At 43.0% G+C, this 23,745-nt stretch overlaps 1 protein-coding gene across 1 annotated transcript; it reads right to left on the bottom strand.

Moving 5' to 3' along the window:
• Window positions 1–1,080: 1,080 nt before the first annotated feature.
• nfx1 (nuclear transcription factor, X-box binding 1) lies at window positions 1,081–23,464 on the bottom strand. Its single transcript, XM_062021373.1, has 23 exons — window positions 23,198–23,464; window positions 21,062–21,709; window positions 20,836–20,997; window positions 19,255–19,332; window positions 19,060–19,165; window positions 18,913–18,984; window positions 18,701–18,840; window positions 18,544–18,643; window positions 9,385–9,602; window positions 7,613–7,710; window positions 7,508–7,538; window positions 7,359–7,441; window positions 7,178–7,286; window positions 6,968–7,087; window positions 6,823–6,902; window positions 6,517–6,747; window positions 6,370–6,443; window positions 3,605–3,706; window positions 3,400–3,537; window positions 3,258–3,324; window positions 1,573–1,718; window positions 1,396–1,500; window positions 1,081–1,330 (listed from the first exon to the last, which is right to left on the bottom strand). Exons 1-23 carry the CDS (start codon window positions 23,214–23,216, stop codon window positions 1,255–1,257), a joined length of 3,003 nt encoding a protein of 1,000 aa, XP_061877357.1. The 5' UTR covers window positions 23,217–23,464; the 3' UTR covers window positions 1,081–1,254.
• Window positions 23,465–23,745: the final 281 nt, after the last annotated feature.

Genomic DNA, 23,745 nt, shown 5'->3' with positions numbered 1-23,745 from the left:
TCAGTTATAAAGGATGCAAAGTGTAAGGATGGAAAGGATAATGCAGGTAGAAAGTAGACCAAATATGTACCGTAGTAGCATTATAAAATATAACATATGTAATATTTAAATATTATATATACGGTATATGATATATACTGATATATTATATAATATATACAATATATAATAATTACTATGTACAGTATTACAGTATATGTAACAGCTGCAGCAGAAAATAGAGATTAGATTCAGCAGAAAATATACATTATAAACAAACAAAGAGAGGTAGCTAACATAGAAGCGGTCAGGTAATAGACAGATATCATCTATTGCTGTATGGCGAGTGATTATACAGCTGGATGGAGTGCGGTATGAAGGAGTTCTTGAATCAAATTGAATTGTTACACGGTTGTTAACCTTGATGCTAGCAATAAATTCCAGTTGGGGTTGGTTGTAATCATATTCATACACATCACACAAACAGTTGGCTGGCCTAAAGTTGTTTACTCTTCATGTTTTTTGCTCGTTGTGTGTTAAGATTAATTACGTTATGTATGTCAATGCAGTGAAACTTTCACATTTAGTTCTGCCTTAAAACATTTTTCCAATTAAAATACCTACCACCTTTGAGTTTCACACCAACAGCTGAATAGCAACATATTTAAAGCACATGCAGACCAATCATACTTCAAATGCAACTGGTTAAAAAAAATACATCAGGAGGTTGCCTACAACAACAGTTAATGCCAATGTTTTTTGACCCAGCTCTATGTAGTGACTAGCTTTTTGGCGACTACAGGAAGGTTAGCAGGTATTGGAGCATACAGTTAGGGTATAGTTTGATGCCTTTAGTCGACTTTCTAAAAAATATATATCAGTGAGGGAAAGCGATACAGAAATTGACTGTAGATGATACAAGTCTCTGTGTGAGTAAACACATAGTGCAGCCCACCGCGGTCCTCCCACTCAAAGCTATTCGAGCACATAAAGTTGAAGTGAAAGCAACCGGAAATACCCCAAAAAGGTAGTGATACATGTGGAAGATTGAGTAATGTTTCTTGTTGGAGCCAATGGACTGCATAAATGACAAAAGGTGTCTTTTTGTTTAACTCGCATATTTATTAACGGTGGCTCTTCTCAGGAAGTGCTTGCATACAAGAAGTTTTACAATCTGTGTCTTGACTTGATTCAGGATTCATGCTTAACCCAAAAACAATGTCTCATTTTAATCATTTTCAAGTGGATCACTTTAACTTTTTGTTGTTGTTTTTTTTAGTCTTGGACATCAAAATAATCTATTACCGGTTCTTCTTTAACCAGCTTGGACCAGGTGGTGGCGCTGGAGACCCTGTGAAGACAATTGTGAAATGAGTGAAGAATAAAAACGGGTTGTATTTTATATAGAAGACTGACCTGCTACTGGACTGTTTGATATGAGCAATGGGCACAGGAGACCGAATGGTTGTCTCTCGCTCGATCATCGATGTCAAAGTGGATTTCGGGCAAATTGACTTCCCCCTTAGAAGACACAGAACGTCTTCAAGAATGTGTCACTCTGACTGGGGACACATACGCCACAACAGAGCTTACTTGTGCGCCGTGATGACCACATTGCGTTTGGGCTCGCTGTCGTAGCTTACGCTCTCCACGGAGTAGACCTCGGCCAGCTCATGGACGATCCTACGACGTTCTCTGTTCATGGGCTGGAAGCAGTGGCTCCTCTTTGGCTGCTTACCCTGCAGAACACACATTCATCAAAATATTACAATTAACTTATGAGACAGAATATGATAAAGGATCCACCAGCAACTTTATTGTGCGTCAAACTAGTCAGCCGAAAAAAAATACAATACCGGCCCATGAGAGAACCTACTAATTTAGTCAAGATAATAAAGAGGCTTTTCACAAACCACTGAAGGTTCCAACCACGACTGACAAGGTTCTGAAATACTGATAATTATGGAGATTGTGGGAGAAGAATTAAACATTTATCTCATGGTTTTATTGTCTGACGTTCAGCACTTGAATTACAAAACAGAGCATGGACTTCATGTATTTTAGTAAAAATACACAAAATAACACTGCTTTACTAGTCAACATGTATGTGTCTTAAAATGGTAGTATAACAGTGAAACCTCGATTTACTAACCCCTCTATTTGCAAACTTTGATTTACAAACTTTTAGCTCAAGTCAAGTATGCTTCCGTGTGCCAACCATGTCTCTGCCTTTGAATTCTTCATTCATTCATTCATTTTGTATCCCGCCTGCAGAGAAAAAGCAGGGCGCAGCATTTGAGTGGAGACAGAGCCCTCCACGTCACTTGCTGCGCAGTACACTACTACAGTAGTCACTTCTCAGTGCTTCAGCGTGAGGTTTGTCCATTTTGCTAACTCAATGTGAGTCTTAAAAAGAGACACACAAAAGTGTGAAAAGAAGGAGGGAAACGCAGTAGAGTTAAAGAAAAAAAACAAAAGACTATTTTACAAGGAGTACATTAATGGCACACACACGTGTGGAAGAATCGACAAAGCAGGTTTCGTACCACAGTATGTTTTAATTGTCATGAGACCGGACTTTTCTGGAAGAATATGCCAATGCAGACTTATTTCAAAGCGGAGGAGAAGAGCTACTCTCGTTCAGCAGCGCCTCTTTCAAGCGTACACAAAAAGACACCCACGGCCCCTCCCCCCAATCCCTGCCTTCTCTCCCTCTGTCTACTTCTTTCTCGTCAGCTCTTCCTGTGCGAATGTTGATGTAAGTGGATTTGACCTTTTAAAAATGTTTATTATTGTAGCAACATTGTTGTTAAATTTAAGTATTTTGAGATTTCTGATCATTGTGAGGGCGCCAAAGTCACTTCTGTGTGTGCTTGTTGTAGTTGTTGTTTTGTCTTGTCAATAAAAAGAAAGTTGATTTGTTATATATACAGTACTGCATAGCACTTTATATTTTGCTCAGAGTAATAATAATAATACTAATAATAATTAATAATAATAATAATAATGATGGATTATATTTATATAGCGCTTTTCTAGACACTCAAAGTGCTTCACAGCGAATTGAGAACAAACCTTCACTGAAATATGGACTTTTGTTCAGGCTGGAACCCAATATTCATATTTACATTCTTTCTTATGGAGAAATTTGCTTTACTATACAAACTTTTTGATTTCGTAACCAATTAAGTTTGTAAATTGAGGTTCCACTGTAGTAGGTTTCACATTCAGCCAGTAGGGGAAGTTTGATCCTCTATGTACTGTCCAACCACACTCACCTTAGAAACAAGATCAACAAGATTCTTTATCGCCTCTTCCACGTTTGAGACAAATTTTCCGTCTTTTCTGAAAGACAAACTTAACTTTTTAGTGTGATCTGAACATGTGTGCACTACTGGGAAGAGTGCACAGCACACACACCTGGCATCCTCTTTCAGGCTATTGCTGTACACAGAGGTGGAGCGCATGTTGAAAGGGTCAGAGGAGGGGTCTATCTGCAAGGCCTCGGCCAGGCGCTTGTTCCTTTCCACAGCGGCGCACTCCTCGTCACATTGAAGCCTGGTAAATAATACAAAAGTATTACAGTGCTAAAAAAATAACACAATTACAGTCAAACGTTTAGTACTTGGTCTGTTTAAGATCTTTCTTAGCAAGCAGTGGGCCGATGTCCATCGAGTCGCCAAGCTGCATGTCTGACAGTTTTTTGGCCATGGCGATGGCGGCGTACCTGCAACACAGAACATGTTACAAGGTTGTAAACAGGATTTTATGAGGCAAGTACAGGTATCCTTATTTAGCATTTATTTCAAGGTATTTGGTCATGAGCATCGGTTTATATCGTTACAGTTGACACACTTGACCAAATGTTGGCTGAGGGCTCAATTATTGACTCAATTAGATGAGGAAATCTAACAAAGCAATATTATCATATCATTTCAAAATAAATCTTTTTTTTGATAGGTGTAACAACATGGAGACCGGGATCCTATAACAATATACAGAATATAGTTAGGTGTGAGGTGATTATGTATACTGTACTAGTAGTTTAATTACGAATTAGACTATCATGTATAATGAATAAGGTAAACATTTGTGGAATTAAGAAAACCGTAAACTGAGTAATGTGGCAGGATACAATCCATTTTGGACACATTCGTTGTGTTTTTTTATTTAAAAAAAAATATAATTTACTTCTTTAGTTTTTTTTTAGATAGCACCATTATGTCATTAGTATTATTTTTTATGTTAAATGTATCTCAATTGAAAATGTTTTATATTGTTGTGTTTAAAATAAATAAATAAAAATAACTGCTACTTTAGTTTTGTTAAGAAGCCGTCTATTGAGCACATTTTTTGGTGCTTATCTGCAGTGTTGGTCATCTTACCTTAAAAAGTAATTAGTTACAGTTACAAAGTACTTCTACCAAAAAGTAATTGAGTGAGTAAGTTAGTCACCTCATTGTAAGAGTAATTAGTTACTTTGCAAAGACGTTATTTTTCATTTCGTTATTTCATACGCCATTACGTTCAATAACATTTTTAATGTAAAATATGATTATATTAACTGATTGAATAATAAAAACACTATATACAGTATTTTATATTTGGCATTTATCCAAACTCAATAGATTGCAGTGTGCCATATGATATGCATAAAAATAAAAATGTATAAAAAGTAACAACAATAAATGTTGAAAGTACAAAACCCAATACTGTACCAAAAATGTAGACTTTGGTAAAAAGATACAAAAGAACATTCGGCCTTTAGGTAGTGCAATTCTCTTCACCTGTATAGCAAAATACAGCCTAAAAGAACTTTAGATAAAACTGTTAGCAAGTTTGGTGCAAATAAACGACATGCATTCAAGTAAAACGTTTAAAAACGTTCTTGGATGACATTCTGACAATAAAATTGCATTTGTCTACAAATATTGGGGTCTTTTCTTAAGCAAATTTTAATTATGCAAACGAGTAATCACCTGTGGTTGGTTAAGCATGTTAATCCAAATTCCAAAATGTGATGAAGCTGATGAAAACAATTGGCTGCATTTGTGCTTGGAGTTGTGTTAGTAGCAGCAACAAGTGTCATGTCAGCATGTGTTGATGTGAGGTACAATTCGAATTGCTTGAAGCAGACGTGGATGAACGCTTTTCTCCAGGACATACTGTGCATGTCACATAAACATTCTTGCCTTTACTTTCAATGAGCGAGAAGTAGTGATGGTACTTGCAGTTTGAGAACGCTATCTTTGAATTTCCCTGGCTCTGGCAGCCGGAGCGGAGTGGGACATGAGGGTTGACCTCAATAGGCAGCTCCGGTTCCCCACGGAGATCACCACTACATCTCTCCGCCCGGATATTGTAGTGTGGTCCAGCAAGGCAAGAGTGGTGCACCTTATTGAGCTGACCGTACCATCGGAGGAGGGGATCGAGGCCGCCTTTGAGCGCAAGAAGGCCAAGTACTCGGAGCTGGCTGCTGAGTGCCGGGAGGCTGGCTGGAAGACAACCATCTACCCAGTAGAAGTTGGCTGCCGAGGCTACGTGGGGCTGTCAACCACACGCCTTTTGAGGGACGTAGGAGTGACTGGAAGAAAGCTGAGAAAGGCCATAAAAGATCTGGCAGAGGAGGCCGAGAAAGGCAGCTTTTGGCTCTGGCTGAGGAGGAAGGACAGGAGCTGGGGAAAGAACAACTAACCCCGATAACAGCCGCAGGGGGTAACAGCTATCAGCTGCAGGGGGTGACAGGGAGACGTCCCTGTCACTGCTCCGCCACCAGGAGACGTTCCAGGATTAAAGGAGTGAAACGTTGGTGAATGGTGGTTCCTGGCTGATGACCCTGCAGCTGACCCGTGGGCACTGGAGGAGGTGCGACAGGCAGCAATGCCAAGCAGGAAATACTACCTACCTGTTCATTAACTTGCATGCCAATCAGAGCGTGCAGTGAGACAGCGTGAGCAGGGCATGATCCACCCACCCAACCAATCATCAGCGCATTTACAACAGTGACATCATACCCACCCCTTCTATCTGCATGCAGCTGAAACCTGACACCTTGCGCTTCATTCAACCAAACAGCAGTAACTAGCCACTTCAAATTCTCAGTAACGGCAACAAAGTTGCAATGATGGTAACAGTAATTAATTAGATTACTCGTTGCTGAAAAAAATAACGCTGCTAGTAACACTGTCATACTCTAACACTGTGATTACCAATACTGCTTATCTGTTTTTACCTACCTGGAAAAAAATGTCTAATTGTTACAGTATACAGTAGGTGTTGGGTAAATGCAATAAATTAGTGCCTATTTCGAATTTACATGAAATAGTTGCCTTTTAAGGACATCTGGAAGGTTGGGCATAAAAAAGTGGCAGTGTGAGACACAAAACTGACCTTTGGTATGAATTTGTAGCCTCAGTGCATGGCACCGTTTCTTTCCTTCGACCGCAATCGCACTGCAGCGCCACCTGAGACGTGCATGGAGAATGACATGTTTTTACCGATTGAGTCAAAAAGGTAAGAAAAAGCAACAGTGTCCACCTTAGCGTTGCAGGTAGTTTGCGGGCATTCGGCGCCGGTATGGCAGGGAGCGGCGCACGCATGGCCACAGTCGTTGCGTGGCAGCGTGCACGGCTGCTTGCATCTGCCGCCCGCCAAGCAGTCGCCCCTGTGGCAGATTCTCTTGCAGCGATGCATCTCACAGGGAAGCGCTTTATCGCACGTGAGGCCGCAGGAGATGTCTTGCAGGTGACAAGGGATGTTGCTGCGTTGCTGAGGGCCAAAAAGAAGAAGAAAAAAAGTTGCCAAAATTCAAAATATGTATAATGCAAGGCTAGAAGGTGTCACCTCATGTTTTCCCATGCACCACTTCTGGGTGAGGTACGTGCAGGGGGGACACTTATCCTCGTTGTGGCAGTTGTGGTAGACTAACAAATACAACACAACATATCAGGAATGGACTCTTGTTGCCGCTTTGTCACCTGCTTCCTACCTGGGTGGTCACATTCGTGTCTTCTAGTGCACATGTTCTTGCACTCGGGTGGGCTGGTGCCGCACGGGATGGGCGGGTACAACACAGACAGCCCGCAGTGACACGCCAGCTCATCAAAACCTACACAAGGTGAAGGATGGTTACATCCAGACTAAATAAAACTGACACTGACCCTCAAATTAACTTGAAGAAAATGAGTTTGTGACTCACTGGCCTGCCAGCAGTGCTCACAGTTGCCACGGTGACAGGGCTCCTGGCAGCGGTGTAGGCCACAGTTGAGCTTATAGCCACAGATAAGCGGACACTTGTGCTCCACACTCTATGGGGATTTGACAGAAAATAAAGATTGTTTCCCTTCTTTTGACTGTATGGTCTTATGCTAAGAACGCACCACACAGCACAGCTCGCCGCACTTGTGTCGCCCGCAGGAGCGCTTCTTGCTGCAGCGCTTCTCACAGGTGAAGACCAGCTCCTCTGAAAGTAAAAGAGGCAGGATTCGGACACAAACTAATCACCAGGCGAGTAAAGTAAGGATCTCACCCTCTTTTTGGATTGTGGCACATGGCACCTCCTGGAACATAAACATAACTTGAACTGTGCCAACTGAACATACAGTAACATCGTGACTTAAACACTGCAACCCACCTTGGTCTTAAAAGCACATCTACACCTAATGTTTGAAGTCAAGGAGCATGGACCACAGGCGCCCTCGTGGCACAGCTTGTCACACAGATGAATAGTGTCTGAAATCATACATGCTTATGAAGTGATGAGGAAAACAAATCTTGGGTTGTCACAAAAAGCTAATACACCACCTCGCTACAAAATCAATTAATTAACTTTAGTGCAATCATGCTCACTAAGAAACAACAGCAAAGCAAATATGACCCTTTGGTGACGGTAACAATTCGAGTATCAAGGTCTCTGCAGGTTTACACAGGTAAAATTGAGAACTTTTTAAACCCATAATGAAAAGCGTTAAGATCCATTTCACATCCACATTGACAAAACTGTACATGTGCAGGTGTTTGTGGCGTTTTGGCATCTTTTGACACAAACTTGTCCCGGATTTATTACTTTTTCATGATCGTTCTTTTCACTTTTACTGCAATGTTTACAAAGGGTGCCCTCCACGATAGCTCCACATCCAAGTCCTCTAGACCCAACATATTGTTTTTTTTTTTTTCAAGACATTTTCAAGACTTACTATCAAATTTTAATAGAGTTAAGACATTTTAAAGCCTTAAATTCTAATAATTTGATTTCAGACTTTTGAAGACGCCACGGGTACCCTGAAGCATGTCTTGATAATGTTTACTGTGTACATTTTGTACACTGTAGCGTACTCTTAACTGTTCTTCATATTTTCTTTCATGGTTATTGCACAGACTGTTACTCCGTTTTTGTTTTTAATCATGTAATATTTAAAAAATAAATAAATAAAATGTTTAATTTACCTTTGCATGCCTGTCATTGTAGCTTTATTTAAAGGAGAAATGCCCTTTTTTTAATGTTGCCTATCATTCACAGTCCCTATGTGAGACAAGAACATGTTTTTCTTCGTTTATGCATTCTAACTCGTAAATAAAACCTGAATATACTGAGAATGAATACCAGTTTTAGCAGCTCTGTGCTAAACAGATCTAGCTTTAGTAAAACACTATCATGTAGCAGAATTGCTAAGTGATAAACAAGATATACAAACTACGATCATAATAAAATGGTCCCTTACTGTACAATGTCTGCTCCCACTGGGATGAAGACTGATAGGATGTATATCCCGTTTGGATGAAGAATTAATCTGAATCCTCCCGCAAGTAAAAAAAAAAAAAAAAGATAGTTGCAAACAAATGTTTTTTGTGTGTCTTTCTCGCCATCTTCGGTTCCAACTTCAAGGTCAAAGTTGACCAACTTCTCGCTTCGTTGCCACATCCTTCTACTATACAAGAGGCATGATTTTTAAACTAGAATTAACTTTCACCAACTCTTTCGCAATGCAGCAGCTCAGTATACCAATATAGCATCACAAGCTAGTTAGCGCTCTGTGATCACAGTGCCACTAAATGTAGTTTGTCTGCATTGGCGCTTATGGTAACAATATTGCTAAAACTTGGTTATTGAGTATTGTTGGCTGATTTTGGATGTTTTTTTAGAGGGCTTTATGGGCGCAATGGTCTACCCCCATTAGCTTCATTGTTAGCCACCTCATATTATCCCTATTTTACAAATTATAATGCATAAACAAAGAAAAACATGCGTGCTTGTCTTAAATATGGATTGCAAATGATAGGCAATAAAAAAAAAGTGCAGTTCCCCATTAATAACGCTGCTGGAGCTGTGTATTTCTCTTGGAAATGACTGAAGTATCTACCGAGCGACAACAGCTTCCTCTACTGCAGAGACATTCTAATGCCTACCATTGGAGCCACAGGCCAAAGGTTTGGCGCACGTCTTCCCGCAGGAGGGGATAGGGTCGGTGCAGCTCTGTCGCTCAGAGTAGCCCAGCTCCAGGAGTTTGGTCAGCTGCGTCTGGTCGCAGGGGCAAGTCTTCACTGTGCTGGGCGAGCGAGGACATGGCGGGCACGAGCCTTGGTGGCACAACTGCTGGCACTGATGAGCTTCACAGTCCAACACCCTGGCAGAGGCGGGCAGTGTCAAGACAGGAATGGAAATAAGTAACGAAGCAGCCGTCATAAAACTTACCTCGCGCATGGTAGTGGTGCACACTAATTTAATTGTATCATTACTTTAGTAGTTGTTTTTTCCCTTGGGGTTTATATATGTATGTATGTATAAATGTATGTATGTACATACAGTATATATATCTTCGGGCTTCTTTTTTTTCCCATAATACTTAACTTTATTCGTGTATGTGTGTATTGTTGGAAGCATATCCATATTTAAGTGTTACTTCTTTCTAAACTCCTATAGTCATATAAAGAATAGCTAGTATTCTTCCTTCTTTTGAGTCTCATAGTAAGGTGTTGGCCTTCTAGATTGGAATGTGTCAGAGTAGAGATAACTCGGAGTAGTCTAAACAGCAGGTGGGGGGGGGGGACAGGAGAAGGAGGAAGTAGACAGGAGTTCCGGGGTTTTGGTAGACCGATCTGGACCGGGCTAGGGAACGCTTGGGTGCTGGGTTGGTCTCAGGTTTGTCCTCTAAGCTTTGAGAATAAACTACAAAATACCAACTATTGCCTGGAGATTGAATATAAACATCAGCGTATTGCCATAAAAAGAATCTGGGAGAGACTAGCAATTTGAATTCCCCATTGGAGGAATGCTGGTCAACGCAACAATTTGGGGGCTTCGTCCGAGATGGCACGCTGTTGATTGATGACTTCTTGCAATCTTCTGGACAAACTCAATTGGCCAATTCAAGGTAAGCAGAACCTTTCTTTTTAGATAAAATCTGCGTTAGGAGTCTGTCCTGAAGTCTGTAAGTCAAACACTGTTTTGTAATCCCAGGCACAGAGTGGTGATTTTGATAGATTGATTGCATTTTTGCCCTGTCCGCCATTTTACATAATAGTTGTACATAGTGGTCAACTCATGTCATTGTGTCTTGAATCTTTCATCTGTGCCTGATAAAGTTATTGGTTAAGGTCCATCCGTATATTAAAATTCGCAAGGTTAAAGTCCTTCTGAATAATACGGTAAAGTTCTTGGTTAAAGTCCGTTCGTATTTTTAATTCTGAGGTTGGAGTCCTTATTAATAATACGATAAAGTTGTTGGTTAAAGTCCGTTCGTATTTTTAATTCTGAGGTTGGAGTCCTTATTAATAATACGATAAAGTTGTTGGTTAAAGTCCGTTAGTATTTTTAATTCTGAGGTTAGAGTCCTTATTAATAATACGATAAAGATTACCGTGACGGGCTGCTTCACTGATGAGTAAGCAAATAGTCGGGTGTGGTTCGCCCTGGGGATTTGGTCACCCCTAATAGAGTTCAAGGTTAAAGTCCTTATGAAAAATACGAGAAATACATTCTCGGGTTACGGATGGGGCATGAGAGACACAATGACCACAGGGTTTGACATGAACAAGTGTGACAGATAGAAATGTGATGGCGGTCGGGGAGGAATGTGATGAATCATTACTGTTTTTGATGATCAATTGAATGTATGGTTGTCGACAATGGAATTAGCAGGTACAGTTTAAAAAGAAAAAAAGAGAACGTTCCTTGAAAGGGTTAAGAGGGGGTTTACAATACTCGAAAAGTCGTGAACTCAAACGTCTGGTAAAATAAGGAAATAAAAAAATAAAATAAAATAACATAAAAAAGTAACTGGAAGTTTTATGGTAGGTGAAACGCAGAGAGAGTGCTCGTGTGTGTGTGTGCTGCTGAGTGTGTGTGTGGGAGTGCTTACGCGTGCGTATGTGTGTGTGTGTGCTGCTGAGTGTGTGTGTGTGTGTGTCAAACGACCCGCCCAGACTTTGACTAGGACACCGCCCCCTACTCCAGTGACAAGAAAAGGAGGTATTAATACGCCCCCTCTAAGATTAATCCTGCCTCCGAAAATTAACCCCTTGTACACGTCTGACCATTTTCTCCGGCAGACATTTTTGACACATGACATTAACACTTTGGACATATTACAATATAAGTCTCTTGTCGATGCATACATGCAAGCCATTGTTGACCTTGCTTTCCCACCTGTACCTCCGGGAGGGAACCTTTGGCCAAACACTTTGGACAAAGTTAACCCTGATATACACGGTGCCAAAAACAACATATGGCAGGGACATTTTATTCATCCCATGCAAAATAGGGCTAATGACAGAGCAACAAGGAAGAAACTACTTAAATTACAGATCGCCGAAGATAAAAAGTCAAAAGAACCAAAAGGTCAAAAATCAGATAGGGTATATTCAGCTGTGGGTGACCTTGCTTTTGAGTTCCAACAGGTGGAGGAAAGAATCCTCAACAGACGTGAGACCAGACGTTTGGACTCGGGTGGTGGACAACACAATAATTCAAAGCCAGTCCGGGGTGGAAACTGTTACATCTGCGACCTGCCGGGTCACTGGCAACGTGAATGTCCTAACTCCTCTGAACGAGACAGGCCCCGGTTTGCAGCCAGAACATCATACCGGCGTGGCAAAGCACACCCACCGCAGGAGCCCCAGCAGGAGATACAGACTGGCCCCCTGCTGGACATGAGTGTCAACGGACAATGTTATCAGTTCGTGATTGACACTGGCGCCACCCATTTGATTCTGAATGCAGAGGTACCAAAGAAACTGTGTGCTTCCTCTTTAAAGGTCGAAGGCTTCGCTGGGGTCACAAGAAGGTTGCCTGTCACAAAACCACTTCCGGTTCAGATTGCTGGACACACACTAAAGCACTCCTTCGTGATTGACCTGCACAAACCCTGCCTAATTGGTAATGACCTCCTTTACAGACTGTACCCTGACATTCAATATCGCACAGAAGGAACCTTCCTGGTGTTACCTGACGGCTCAACCACCAAGCTGCGACACCACTACCAAGGCTCCTCCAGGAGCTCATACCACAGCCTGAAACAACAGGAATGGCTGACATCCAACTGCTCTAACAGTGAAAACCCTGACTGACTGAGATGCTTCCGTGTGTTCTGCCACCCGACTCGTAATATGTTATGATTATTTATATATGTTGGAACTCAAGGTGTGGCTGCTCATGTTGACCTATCTTTGCAACAGCTAGCATGGTAGAAGATGGACACAATAGTGTCCCACATTGTTCCCTTGCTCTCTGTCTCGCCTACAAAACCAAAGAACTTAGGTCCAATGATAAGACACGGCGCAGCTGCCAAACATTACACCGACACCCAAATACCACATTTTCAATTGTTTAGGTTTAGCCGATGGTTATGTTAAACACATAACTATGGGCTGCACTTTAGACACCTGTAGGCTACGAGGAGCTAGCAGCTACACAACAGCTGAGCTAAAACGACACATTACACATTTAAGCATATCAAATAATTATAGTTGCTCATTACATACACAAAGTTGCCATGGCAGAAGTCTGATAGAAAGTATTCAGTAACAAACGTGTCCGCATCATTCAACTTTCTACAACATGAGCTTGACTTAATGAATTATTGGGGCTACCAGGTGTGGTAAAAATTCAAAATACTATTGCTAAAGCATCGGCCCTAAGGGTAGTATTTTTCTACTATTGGTGACAATATAGATATAAGCATATTTTGTTACTTTCACCATATTGAATAAATTACATAAAAGATAGGGTTTAGTTGAGTTTGAGTTATTTGTGATATCGCTAAGGGGTCCCCTACCCTAACACCACCCCCCAGTGGAACATAGAGGCTAAAGAGACAATCATTGACCTCAAACATGACCTGTCCTCCGCTACTTGACTATTAGCTGACCTTTTTCTTAGATGTTTCTGAAAGTGATAGTATGACTAACACAGTCCTTTTTTCAGAAACAGAAGGGGGTGAGTGAGGGTGGATACAGACTCCTTGGAACAAAATCGACAATCATCCGACTCTGACACATTCCATAGTTTTAACATTTTTCCAGTGGGTAAGAAGTTATAACTAATTTTAATTTGAAAATAATGATTTTACACATCGACCATTTAAAAAAAAAAACTCACTTAGCCTTGGTCGAAAAGGCTTTCGGACTAGAACACAGGTTTGGGGTACCATCCTGAGTCCCAAGGCAAGGTTGAAAGGATGGACCAGAACATAAAAAACTAATTGGCTAAAATCTCTTCACAGACCTGATTTTATTGGATTGACATGTTGCAATTAGCGTTAATGATCATTCGAAGGTCCGTGAATAAAACTGTTTTACCGCCCTTTGAGTTTTTCACCCTATGAGCTGCATACAGGTCAGCCATTCACAGGACCAGCAGCCCCCCCCCCCCTCCATGGAAGGAGGACTCAGCGTAAAACCAAAATGGTATTTCACACTAAAAATTGCAGAATTTGTGTGCCAGTTCTTCTGTACAGATTCCCTTCCGCCCGCTGAGAGGGTCAAGATCAAGGTCATCAAACGCAAGTGGACGGAGCCCAGGTGGACTGGTCCCTTCTAGGTCGTAGAACGGACGTCCCACGCCCTTCGACTGGCTGGTGGAGGGGACACCTGGTACCACCTCTCCCTCTGCACTACAGCTGAAGAACCTGACAGATTACCAGCGGATGTCATTGCTGACATCGCCACATCATCTGCCCCACAGCCCAGGAGACGAGAGAGATTTTCTACCTACATTACTCTTTTCAACTTCTATATTGTATATCCTTGTGTGAGACCAATCCAGTATGCTAAATGTTTCTTAGTTTTTCTTGCTTGTTTTCAGCATAACTGTATGTGTCGTTATATTAAGTGAAAAGTTTGATGTTTATCTCCGTTTTGTTACCTAAATTACTCTGATATTGATAGACGAAAGGCAGGATGTTACACTTGGTAGTGTTACCTGACGGACTGGTGCTTGGGCGTTTTCTACTGTCTTTGTGTCTCAGTTCATCCTTCCTGACGACAGTGACTGACAAGTGTCTAAGAACATACAGCGGACTTTAAATAGACTGGGTCAAAGGGGATAGCAAGACTTATTTTTTGACCTGTGCAGTGTGATTAATTACGGGGGACACAATAACTATTACCGTGGTAATAACCTCTATATTTGTTACGACTCAACCCTGAACCATTGGTGTCGGATGCAGACAACATACTCTGGTAAGTTGTGCCCATCGTCCCTTTTATGTTGTTTTGGGGCTTGACCTGACTGATACAGACGCTAAAGGAATTATTAAAATGAATGTCCTTGAGAGGGCGTTAACTACCTCTACACCCTCTGTAGCACCTAAAGTGCCACCCCACCTCGGTGGTGTTTCAAAGGCTCACATCCGTGCGTGCTAATGACACCACCGAAGGCCTGGTAACTTTGACCTTTGACCTTAGGAGCAGGTGCAGACAACCTGTGGCTCAGGTGGATGCCAAAACCTGGGTGACTGTGTTGCTTCTTCCGCTGGACGTCCCTTTTCCCACACTTTTAAGTTGACTGATATGTGTACCCTTCTGTTGACAATGCCACCCGACTTCTTCCCTTTGTGGCCCAAAAGCTGAATTACACGTGTTTTCAAATTACAGGACCCTCTTCGTCCCCCAACAAATTGGGTGACATCAACCGTTACTGGTGCACCACACTGATAGATGGCTCTAGGATAGGTCCTTAGGCACGAGCTGACTTATTCTGGTGTTGTGGGAAGCACAGATTGTACATTAGAATCCCGACGTCAGCCGTTGGGCTTTGTGCTATGGTTAGACTGGTGACCCCACTCATCAAATTAACACCCCTTGGAACTCCTGTTTCAGCGGCCTCTCTAACTCCCCGCCGCCGTTGAGACTAACCAACCTGACTCGTGACGCCGTTGAGGGACTTGCTGAACAACTTGCCCCGACCTCCCTCAGGGCCGTTCAGATCCGCATAGCCCTTGACCGCATCCTAGCCAAGGAAGAAGGAGTGTGTGCAATGTTTGGTGACCAATGCTGTACCTTCATTCCTAACAACACTACCCCCGATGGCTCAGTTCAGAGGGCCTTAAAGGGCCTCCAGGCCCTGTCTAGGGAACTCTCTCTCTGACCCCTTCAAAGATTGGCTTCTAAGCACATTAGGCAGGTGGACTGACCTAATTAAGTCTGTCTTGGTCTCCATTCGGAGCTTTTTTGGCCATCATAGCCTCATGCGGTTGCTTTATCGCCCCTTGGGCTAAGTGTCACTAAAGGGGGTCTAGCAAAGTGGTAACTTTAAGACTTTCGAGAATTGTTGGTTTACTTCCCTGACCATGACGACATTGACGTGGACTCCTTCCATCTATCTCCCATGTAAATAAGCTGTTGTTTTATTGCTAGCTTGCTTAAAGAAAAAAAACAGCACCTACTTTAATGTGGGGCGTGCTTTATAAGTTTTGTACAAGTAATAAAGATCTTATTAGAAGATCTTAAAGGGGGACTTGTTGGAAGCATATCCATATTTAAGTGTTACTTCTTTCTAAACTCCTATAGTCATATAAAGAATAGCTAGTATTCTTCCTTCTTTTGAGTCTCATAGTAAGGTGTTGGCCTTCTAGATTGGAATGTGTCAGAGTAGAGATAACTCGGAGTAGTCTAAACAGCAGGTGGGGGGGGGGGGGGGACAGGAGAAGGAGGAAGTAGACAGGAGTTCCGGGGTTTTGGTAGACCGATCTGGACCGGGCTAGGGAACGCTTGGGTGCTGGGTTGGTCTCAGGTTTGTCCTCTAAGCTTTGAGAATAAACTACAAAATACCAACTATTGCCTGGAGATTGAATATAAACATCAGCGTATTGCCATAAAAAGAATCTGGGAGAGACTAGCAATTTGAATTCCCCATTGGAGGAATGCTGGTCAACGCAACAGTATATATACATATATATTTTTTTTTTCTTCTAATTATTGATATAAGCCTTATTTAAATATGTCTTGTTGTTGTTTGTCCCCTTCTCCATGTTTTGTGGGCCTTTACATTGCCAACATTTCAATGTATACTGTTGGATGTGTTGTTGTAAAAATTGAACTTCCTGGGAAGTTCAAGGCCTGGATATATCAGCATGGCATCCTGCCTCGTCTCCTCTGGCCGCTGCTGATGTACCAATTCCCAATGACCATCGTGGAGGGATTTGAGAGGAAGATCAGCTCGTCCCTGCGCAGGTGGCTGGGTCTGCCACGGAGCCTAAGCAGCATTGCTTTGTTTGGGCCCAACACCAAGCTGCAGCTTCCTTTCAGTACTCTGGCAGAGGAGTTCAAGGTTTACCGGGCCAGAGAAGTCCTGCTCTACAGAGATTCTGCTGATGGGAAAGTATCTTCAGCAGGTGTGGAGGTCAGAACAGGAAGGAAGTGGCGTGCCCAGGATGCAGTGGAGCGGACAGAGGCGAGGCTGCGGCACAGCACCCTGGTGGGAACCGTAGCTACTGGTCGGGCTGGGCAACAACACCAAACCAAACTACAGCAGAGTCAGAGGAAAGGAAAGGCGAAAGCTTGTCCAAGAGGAGGTTCGCGCTGAGGTGGAGGAGGCTCGCTTCAGCAGAGTGGTGGGAATGAGCAAGCAGGGGGCCTGGACCAAGTAGGAGCACATAGCTGGTCGCAAGATCACCTGGACCGAACTCTGGAAAGCGGAGCCATACCAGTTTAAGTTCTTGGTCCATGTGGAGAGGCGGGGCCGGCGAGCGAGCAGCGAGGCAGGGCACTCCGGGGCCCGGCCCAAGATGGCGGCGAGGAGGCGTGAACGGCGAGCGAGCAGCGAGGCGGGGCGCGCCGGGAGCGACGCCGGGAGCGACGCCGCAATCGTGCCCAGGTGCGCGATCTGCGCACGATCATCCAATCTCCTCTCGCTGAAGAAAAGGGGAGAGACTGGAAGGAGCCAAGGGGAAGCTGACGCGGAGCGAGAGAGGAGGAGAGCCCGAGAAAGCAATCCGCAACAGACTTGTTATTGAAAAATAAACGAAAGTCTACACCTGCCGCAACATGTCTTCCTTTGATGGTCCATGGAACCCACCCGACAGCCTAGGACTGTCACAGTCCAGTCAGTTTATGATGTCCTCCCGAGCCCTGCTAACCTGTTCACCTGGGGACTGATAGACGCACCTGTGTGCCAGCTCTGTCAGAAAAGAGGATCATTAGAACACATCCTCAGCTGTTGCTCAAAGGCATTGGGAGATGGCAGGTATCGGTGGCGCCATGACCAGGTCCTGCGGGCAATAGCAGACACCATCTGCACGGGCATCAACACCAGTAAGCGGCATCACCCAACCAGGAGCACAATTGCCTTTGTCCGAGCAGGAGAGAAACCTCAACCCTCCAAGAAGACCCAGGGGGGCCTGCTAACAACAGCAAGGGACTGGCAGCTCTTGGTTGACCTAGGAAGGCAGTTGCGATTCCCAGACATCATCGCAACTACGACATTCCGGCCAGACATGGTCTTGATGTCTGGAAACAGGAAGCAGGTGGTGCTCCTTGAGCTAACTGTCCCCTGGGAGGACAGAATGGAGGAAGCTCAGGAAAGGAAGAGGGTAAAGTACGCAGATCTTGTGGCTGACTGCCGGAGGAACGGGTGGAAGGCCCGCTGCGAGCCTATTGAGGCGGGCTGCAGGGGTTTTGCAGGCAAGTCCTTACACCGGATCCTGGGGCTCCTTGGGATTTGTGGACTGCACAGGCGAAGAGCCATAAAAAACATCTTGGAAGCGTCTGAAAAGGCTTCACGTTGGCTCTGGTTGAGGAGGGGGGACGCGTAGCGTAGTGCGCTACCTGGACACAAGTCGAGGGACTGATCAACCTCGGCTGGGTTGCCCGGGTGAGGGTGTTTGATTAAGGCCCGAAACACCCTATGACCCCGGGAGAATCACTGATGATGTGTCCAGGTTGTACCATGAGGTGTATTATAGTACAGTCTTATTTAAATACGTCTTGTTGTTGTTTGTCTCCTTCCCCCTGTTTTGTGTGGTGTTGTGTGGGCCTTTACATTGCCAGCATTTCAATGTATACTGTTGTATATGTGTTGTTGTAAAAATTTTAAATTCTAAATAAAACATATATGAAAATAAAACTTACTTTGCGCATGTTTTTTGACAGGAGAAATGCCCTGAACCGTCAAACTTGTCTTCATCCGTGCCGCACAGGACTTCACGAGGCGTGACTCCGCAGTAGCAGACTGGAGGGACAATATATTTTAGTGACAAAGAGAAGAAAAACAAAGACAAAGAGTCACCTTGCTCGACTTGCAGCTGGCAGGGGTGACAGGGCTCGGAGTGGCACACCTGAGTACACGTGTGTTGGCCGCAGTTTAGTACAGCGCCACACACCTTGTCACAGTGCAAGAGGGAAGCCTGTCCGCAGCGCATCGGCTGACTGGGACGAGACGGTGCAGCAGTTATTACGGTGTCAAAACCCAGCAAAGAAGAGACAACGTGGGAGGGCTACCTGGTTCTTCCACACACGCAGGATTTGGTCACAAAAGCTGGACACTGAGGACAAGGTCCTGGGTGACACAAGCTGAAGGGTACATGGAAGATGACATTTTTATTGATGTGTATTAAAAAAAAAAAGAAAAGTCTCGCTTAACCTCACATGTTACAGGGGTGGTGGCAGTCTGCTCCACTTCTCTTCTTGCCGCACATGTCGCCACAGCTGTGAGGAATCTCACTGCGCTGCCACTCGGGGTTTGTCACTTTTCCTGCCAGCACAGAGCGGTAAACTTATAAGACAACATTTCTCACAGGAGGCTTGCGATGTCACACCTAATTCGAAAAGAAGACACCTCACCACAGAAACAGGTGTAGGAGTTTGGGTGTTTGAGAGCAACATTCTGACATGCGGGACAACGCCAACCGTCAGCTGATTCTAAAAGAAAATAGGGGGAAAAACAAACAGTAATTAAAAAAACTACGATAATAAAGGCAATAAAAGCAGTATATTTTGCTGTTGAGAAAACCTTTAAAACAGGAGTCCTAAATGGAGCTTGTGAGCAATAAAAACAGCAAAAATGTTGCTAAAATACTCACTATAAAGACAATGCTAATATCTAATAATAAAAATAAATAAGTGACATAAAAATATTACACTGACAACCTGATAACAAAGCTCCCCCCTCATCTTTTTTTTAATTATTGAGCGTCCTTTGGTAGAATGTTTGGACACCCCTACCCAAAAGTTATCTACTGCTTGCATATGGTGCTCTATAAATACATTCATTTTATTTTCCTAAAATTACAAATTTATTGGATTCAAAATGACATCACATCCCGCTCAGTGAATAGACGTGGTGGTCAAGCTAGCTCTGTTCTCAATTTGTACAAGGCACTATTTAGCCTTTCGCAAAGGAAAATGCCCTATGCTTGCGTTGTTTTCGGCTGTACAAACCGTTTAAATCACGAAAAAGAAAAATGTTTCTTTAGAGAGGTAATCAACAATGGCGGAAGAGTGGAAGATTTTATGACAGAAGACGATAAAAGTACCACACACTCCAGTACAAGGGAGCAGTGCCGAAGAACGCACAAGTTTGCAGTGACCGCTCTGTTAAAGGTTTGTTTGATATACTTTTAATGTACAGTGTTTTTCATTGAAGTATTATCTTGATATTATTTGTGTTTCTTAAACACATTTTTGCTACAAGTGTTCTGTAAAACACCAACTTGGCAAGTCTAAGAAATCAAATGTGAGCAACACCTATAAGAGTTAAGCTCTTACCAAAGGCAACAATCATAAATGAAGCTTTCAGCACATACAACGTTGACATCTATTATTATTTGATAAAGATGGGGAAAAACACTTGTAAACGGCACGTGCAACACAAAAGGGAGGCAACCAACATGCCAGTAAACACCAAGTAAAATCATGAAATGCAACCTAACCCGAGTAAAAACAATACATGATTTATCCAGGAGTCTTGATATGTCCTTGACCCAGCCACATACAAAAAAGTTGTAGACCTCCATGCTTTTCCAAGTTTTCATCTGTTTTGTCATGTGTAATATGTCTGGATCACAAGAAACTTTGATATGTTTGGGAACTCCATCGACAAATAATCTTTTAACACAAGACAAATCTTTTTTTTTGGATAAAGTATAGGGATCTATTCCATTAAATTAAGTTGCATTTTTTGCAGATATCTGCCTTTTGGAGGAATATATAGGCATCTTGTGTATTCAGATAGTGCATGCCATCTTAGCTTGGTTGACCACCACTGGTTTTCACTTACGGGAAGAAATCACTTGTCGGAATACAAGCAATAGCGATCATCAGAAGTAAAACAAAAAATCATGTTTCTCAAACTAATGGTACGGTACCTGAAGGCAACATTAACTTTTGGAAACATGTTGACATAATATACAGTAAGGTTCTAACCATCTGCCTGTGAGGCGGGGGATCGGGCCCATTTCTTGATGCAGTTCAGGTGAAAGACGTGGAAGCAGCCCTGGCAGCTCCAAACGGGAGCCATGAGTCGGATCACCTCGCAGCACACCATGCACTCGTACTTCTCCTCTGACAGCTGTTCGATCAGACAACCTGTGCAGGGAAGATGCTCAATAACCTCCAATATGCATCCTTTTGTATGTACAAAATGGTGTACCTGTCTGAGTCTCATTGCTCTTTGGCATCTTGTCCAAGTTCCTCCTGTGGTTCTGTGGTATCCTTTGCCCTCTGTGATGGAGCCCTGGGTGTCGCCTGCCATGGTTGTCATGGCAAGTGGCACCCCTGTCTGCACCTCGCGCTTCCTGTGGTGGCGGCTTGATTGGTCCTTGTCGTCGTTTCTGTTCAGGATGTTTTCCTTGACTCCGAAAATCTCTTTGGGAGTCCGGACTGGTCCTTCTCTGATTCAGAGTGCTTTCTTGGTTTTTTCTTATGTCGTCATCTTGCATCTGCTGTCTCTCCCGCCAGTTTGACCCGGCTCCATTTTCTGACTGGTGGCCACCAAAACCTCGGCCGCGGCCACCATAATCACTTGGTGGTCTTTGCCATCGTGACCCATGAAAATTCTCGTCTGCACTTCGAAATCCATCCTTGCGCCCTCTACCTCGCCTCCTGCCACCTGACTCACTCTGGTAGGGAGGATTGTCGGGGTGCTGTGAACTATTAAGGTGGCCGAATGGAGGATGTCCGTATTGTTGTGAGGGGCCACTGAAGGGTCGGTCATTGATGTGTCTGGACTGACCCCGTCTGGATTTGTAGTGGTTTGACTTTTTATGTGCCGAGCCCTCTGGATTGAGGTCGGGCAGCTCTACAAAGACATTTATAGTGTTAAGTATTGTAAACACAAAAAGCATGAACAAATGTAATGGTATTAGGATTCAATAGAAAAATGAACTCCTACAGTAGCGAGTTATTCAGCTGTACACTAAAGTATCATATCTCATGTATTAGGTATGTGTGTATTCCCTGCTGGCTGGCTCTCCGCAGTGGGTCACTCAGAGCGTTTTACACTTGATCGCGCCATCGTGAGTAGCGATCTTACCACTGTTTTTTATAACCACAATACACTATACACAAATACTCATGACTTACAAATATCCAAGTTCATCCAGAATATCTACATTTTCAGATTGGACAAGTACAAGCGCCACAAAGCAATGACAAAATTTGGTAAGTTCACACTCAACAAAACTCCCATGCAAAAAATCTATGGTGAGTAAAATGTTCATTGGAATCCCTAAGTTTATTTGTGAATCTGCCAAATATCTTTTCAATTGATCAATTCGCACACTGATTTTTTTGGACCCCACAAGTGCCTAGTCATTTGTTTGGTGACTCACAAGTCAAGTCTGACCAGCCATGTTTACTCAAATTTTCCGTCACTTCCAAAGCTAATTTCATGAATGTCCGTCCGTCCGTCCATCCATCCATCCATCCATTTTCTACCGCTTGTCCCTTATGGGGTTGCTGGGGGTGCTGGAGCCTATGTCAGCTGCATTCGGGCGGTAGGCAAGCTACACCCTGGACAAGTCGCCACCTCATCGCAGGGCCAACACAGATAGACAGACAACATTCACACTCACATTCACAGACTAGGGCCAATTTAGTGTTACCAATCAACCTATCCCCTGGTGCATGTTTTTGGAGGTGGGAGGAAGCCAGAGTACCCGGAGGGAACCCACGCAGTCACGGGGAGAACATGCAAACTCCACACAGAAAGATCCCGAGCCCAGGATCAAACCCAGGACCTTCGTATTGTGAAGCACATTCACTAACCCCTGTACTGTGCTGGCCCCAATTTCATTAATGTAATAAATAAAAAATACACCACAACTGTGAAAACTCCTTTTTCTGTTTCTTTGTTTAGCAAGCTTTCCAATAACAACACTTTTTTCTAAATATTAAGAAAGTTAGGACATTTTTAACTAAAAAGTCACACCTAAAATATTAAGCCCCATGTACTTTGTATTGAAGAAGTTGACCAGAAATGAGTGCATTTTCACATGGTTTTCAAAAGTCCATAACCGTGTGTAATATTTATCACATGAAAATTATACTTATATCACTGGAATCGTCTTTACGAGACCACACCATATCTGGTGGTAGGGGTCAAAGTTCACCGTTAACATTTGTGTCACATAAGCTAGCAGGTTACTCTGACATGCTATGCTAGCAATACTGTTACACAAACGCTGTTATTGTAGCCTAAATGTCGATGAATAATGCAGCTAACAAGACAGAACACATTGAACGACTTTAACTTGATGTTACATAATTACACAATATATTAGGTTACCTGACGATCCTTCAGCCATATTGTTTATTTCTTCTCCCAAATCAAAAGTTTAATGACAGGCGTTTGTTTACCGAAGAAACGTGGTAACTATATCCCAGGAAAATGTAACCTACTTAAAAAAAACAGTGTACCGGAGTCGTTTTAAAAGAAACAAGTAGTTCTAGCTTTAACTCGGCTTAGTAATAATGTGAGCTATAGAGCTAACAGCTAACAGCAGGGATAGCAAAGTAGCGGTGACGTCACTTCCGGTCGTCGCTTTCAATGTAAAAGCGTGGGTGCGGCAAAGCGACGAAAAAACATCGATGTTTGGTATGTTACCTGTTTCAATGAACCTTGAAAAAATATATACTGACATATTTCACTTAATCTATATTTTATACTGCATATATTTACAGTTCATGATCATTAATTAATCTAGTTAGAAATAAAAGCTGATGTACGGTGACCGAGAAGGTTGACAAGGCTGGGTACCGCTTTTAGTATGCAAGCGAATTAAACATAAATGACCACGTCGCTTACATTTTTTTGCTAAGCTAACTCATACACAA

The sequence above is a fragment of the Entelurus aequoreus genome, linkage group LG15, assembly GCF_033978785.1.
Source record: "Entelurus aequoreus isolate RoL-2023_Sb linkage group LG15, RoL_Eaeq_v1.1, whole genome shotgun sequence".
Lineage (NCBI taxonomy): Eukaryota > Metazoa > Chordata > Actinopteri > Syngnathiformes > Syngnathidae > Entelurus > Entelurus aequoreus.
Note: the sequence above shows the minus strand (reverse complement) of the source record. Positions and strands in the feature narration are given on the sequence as shown.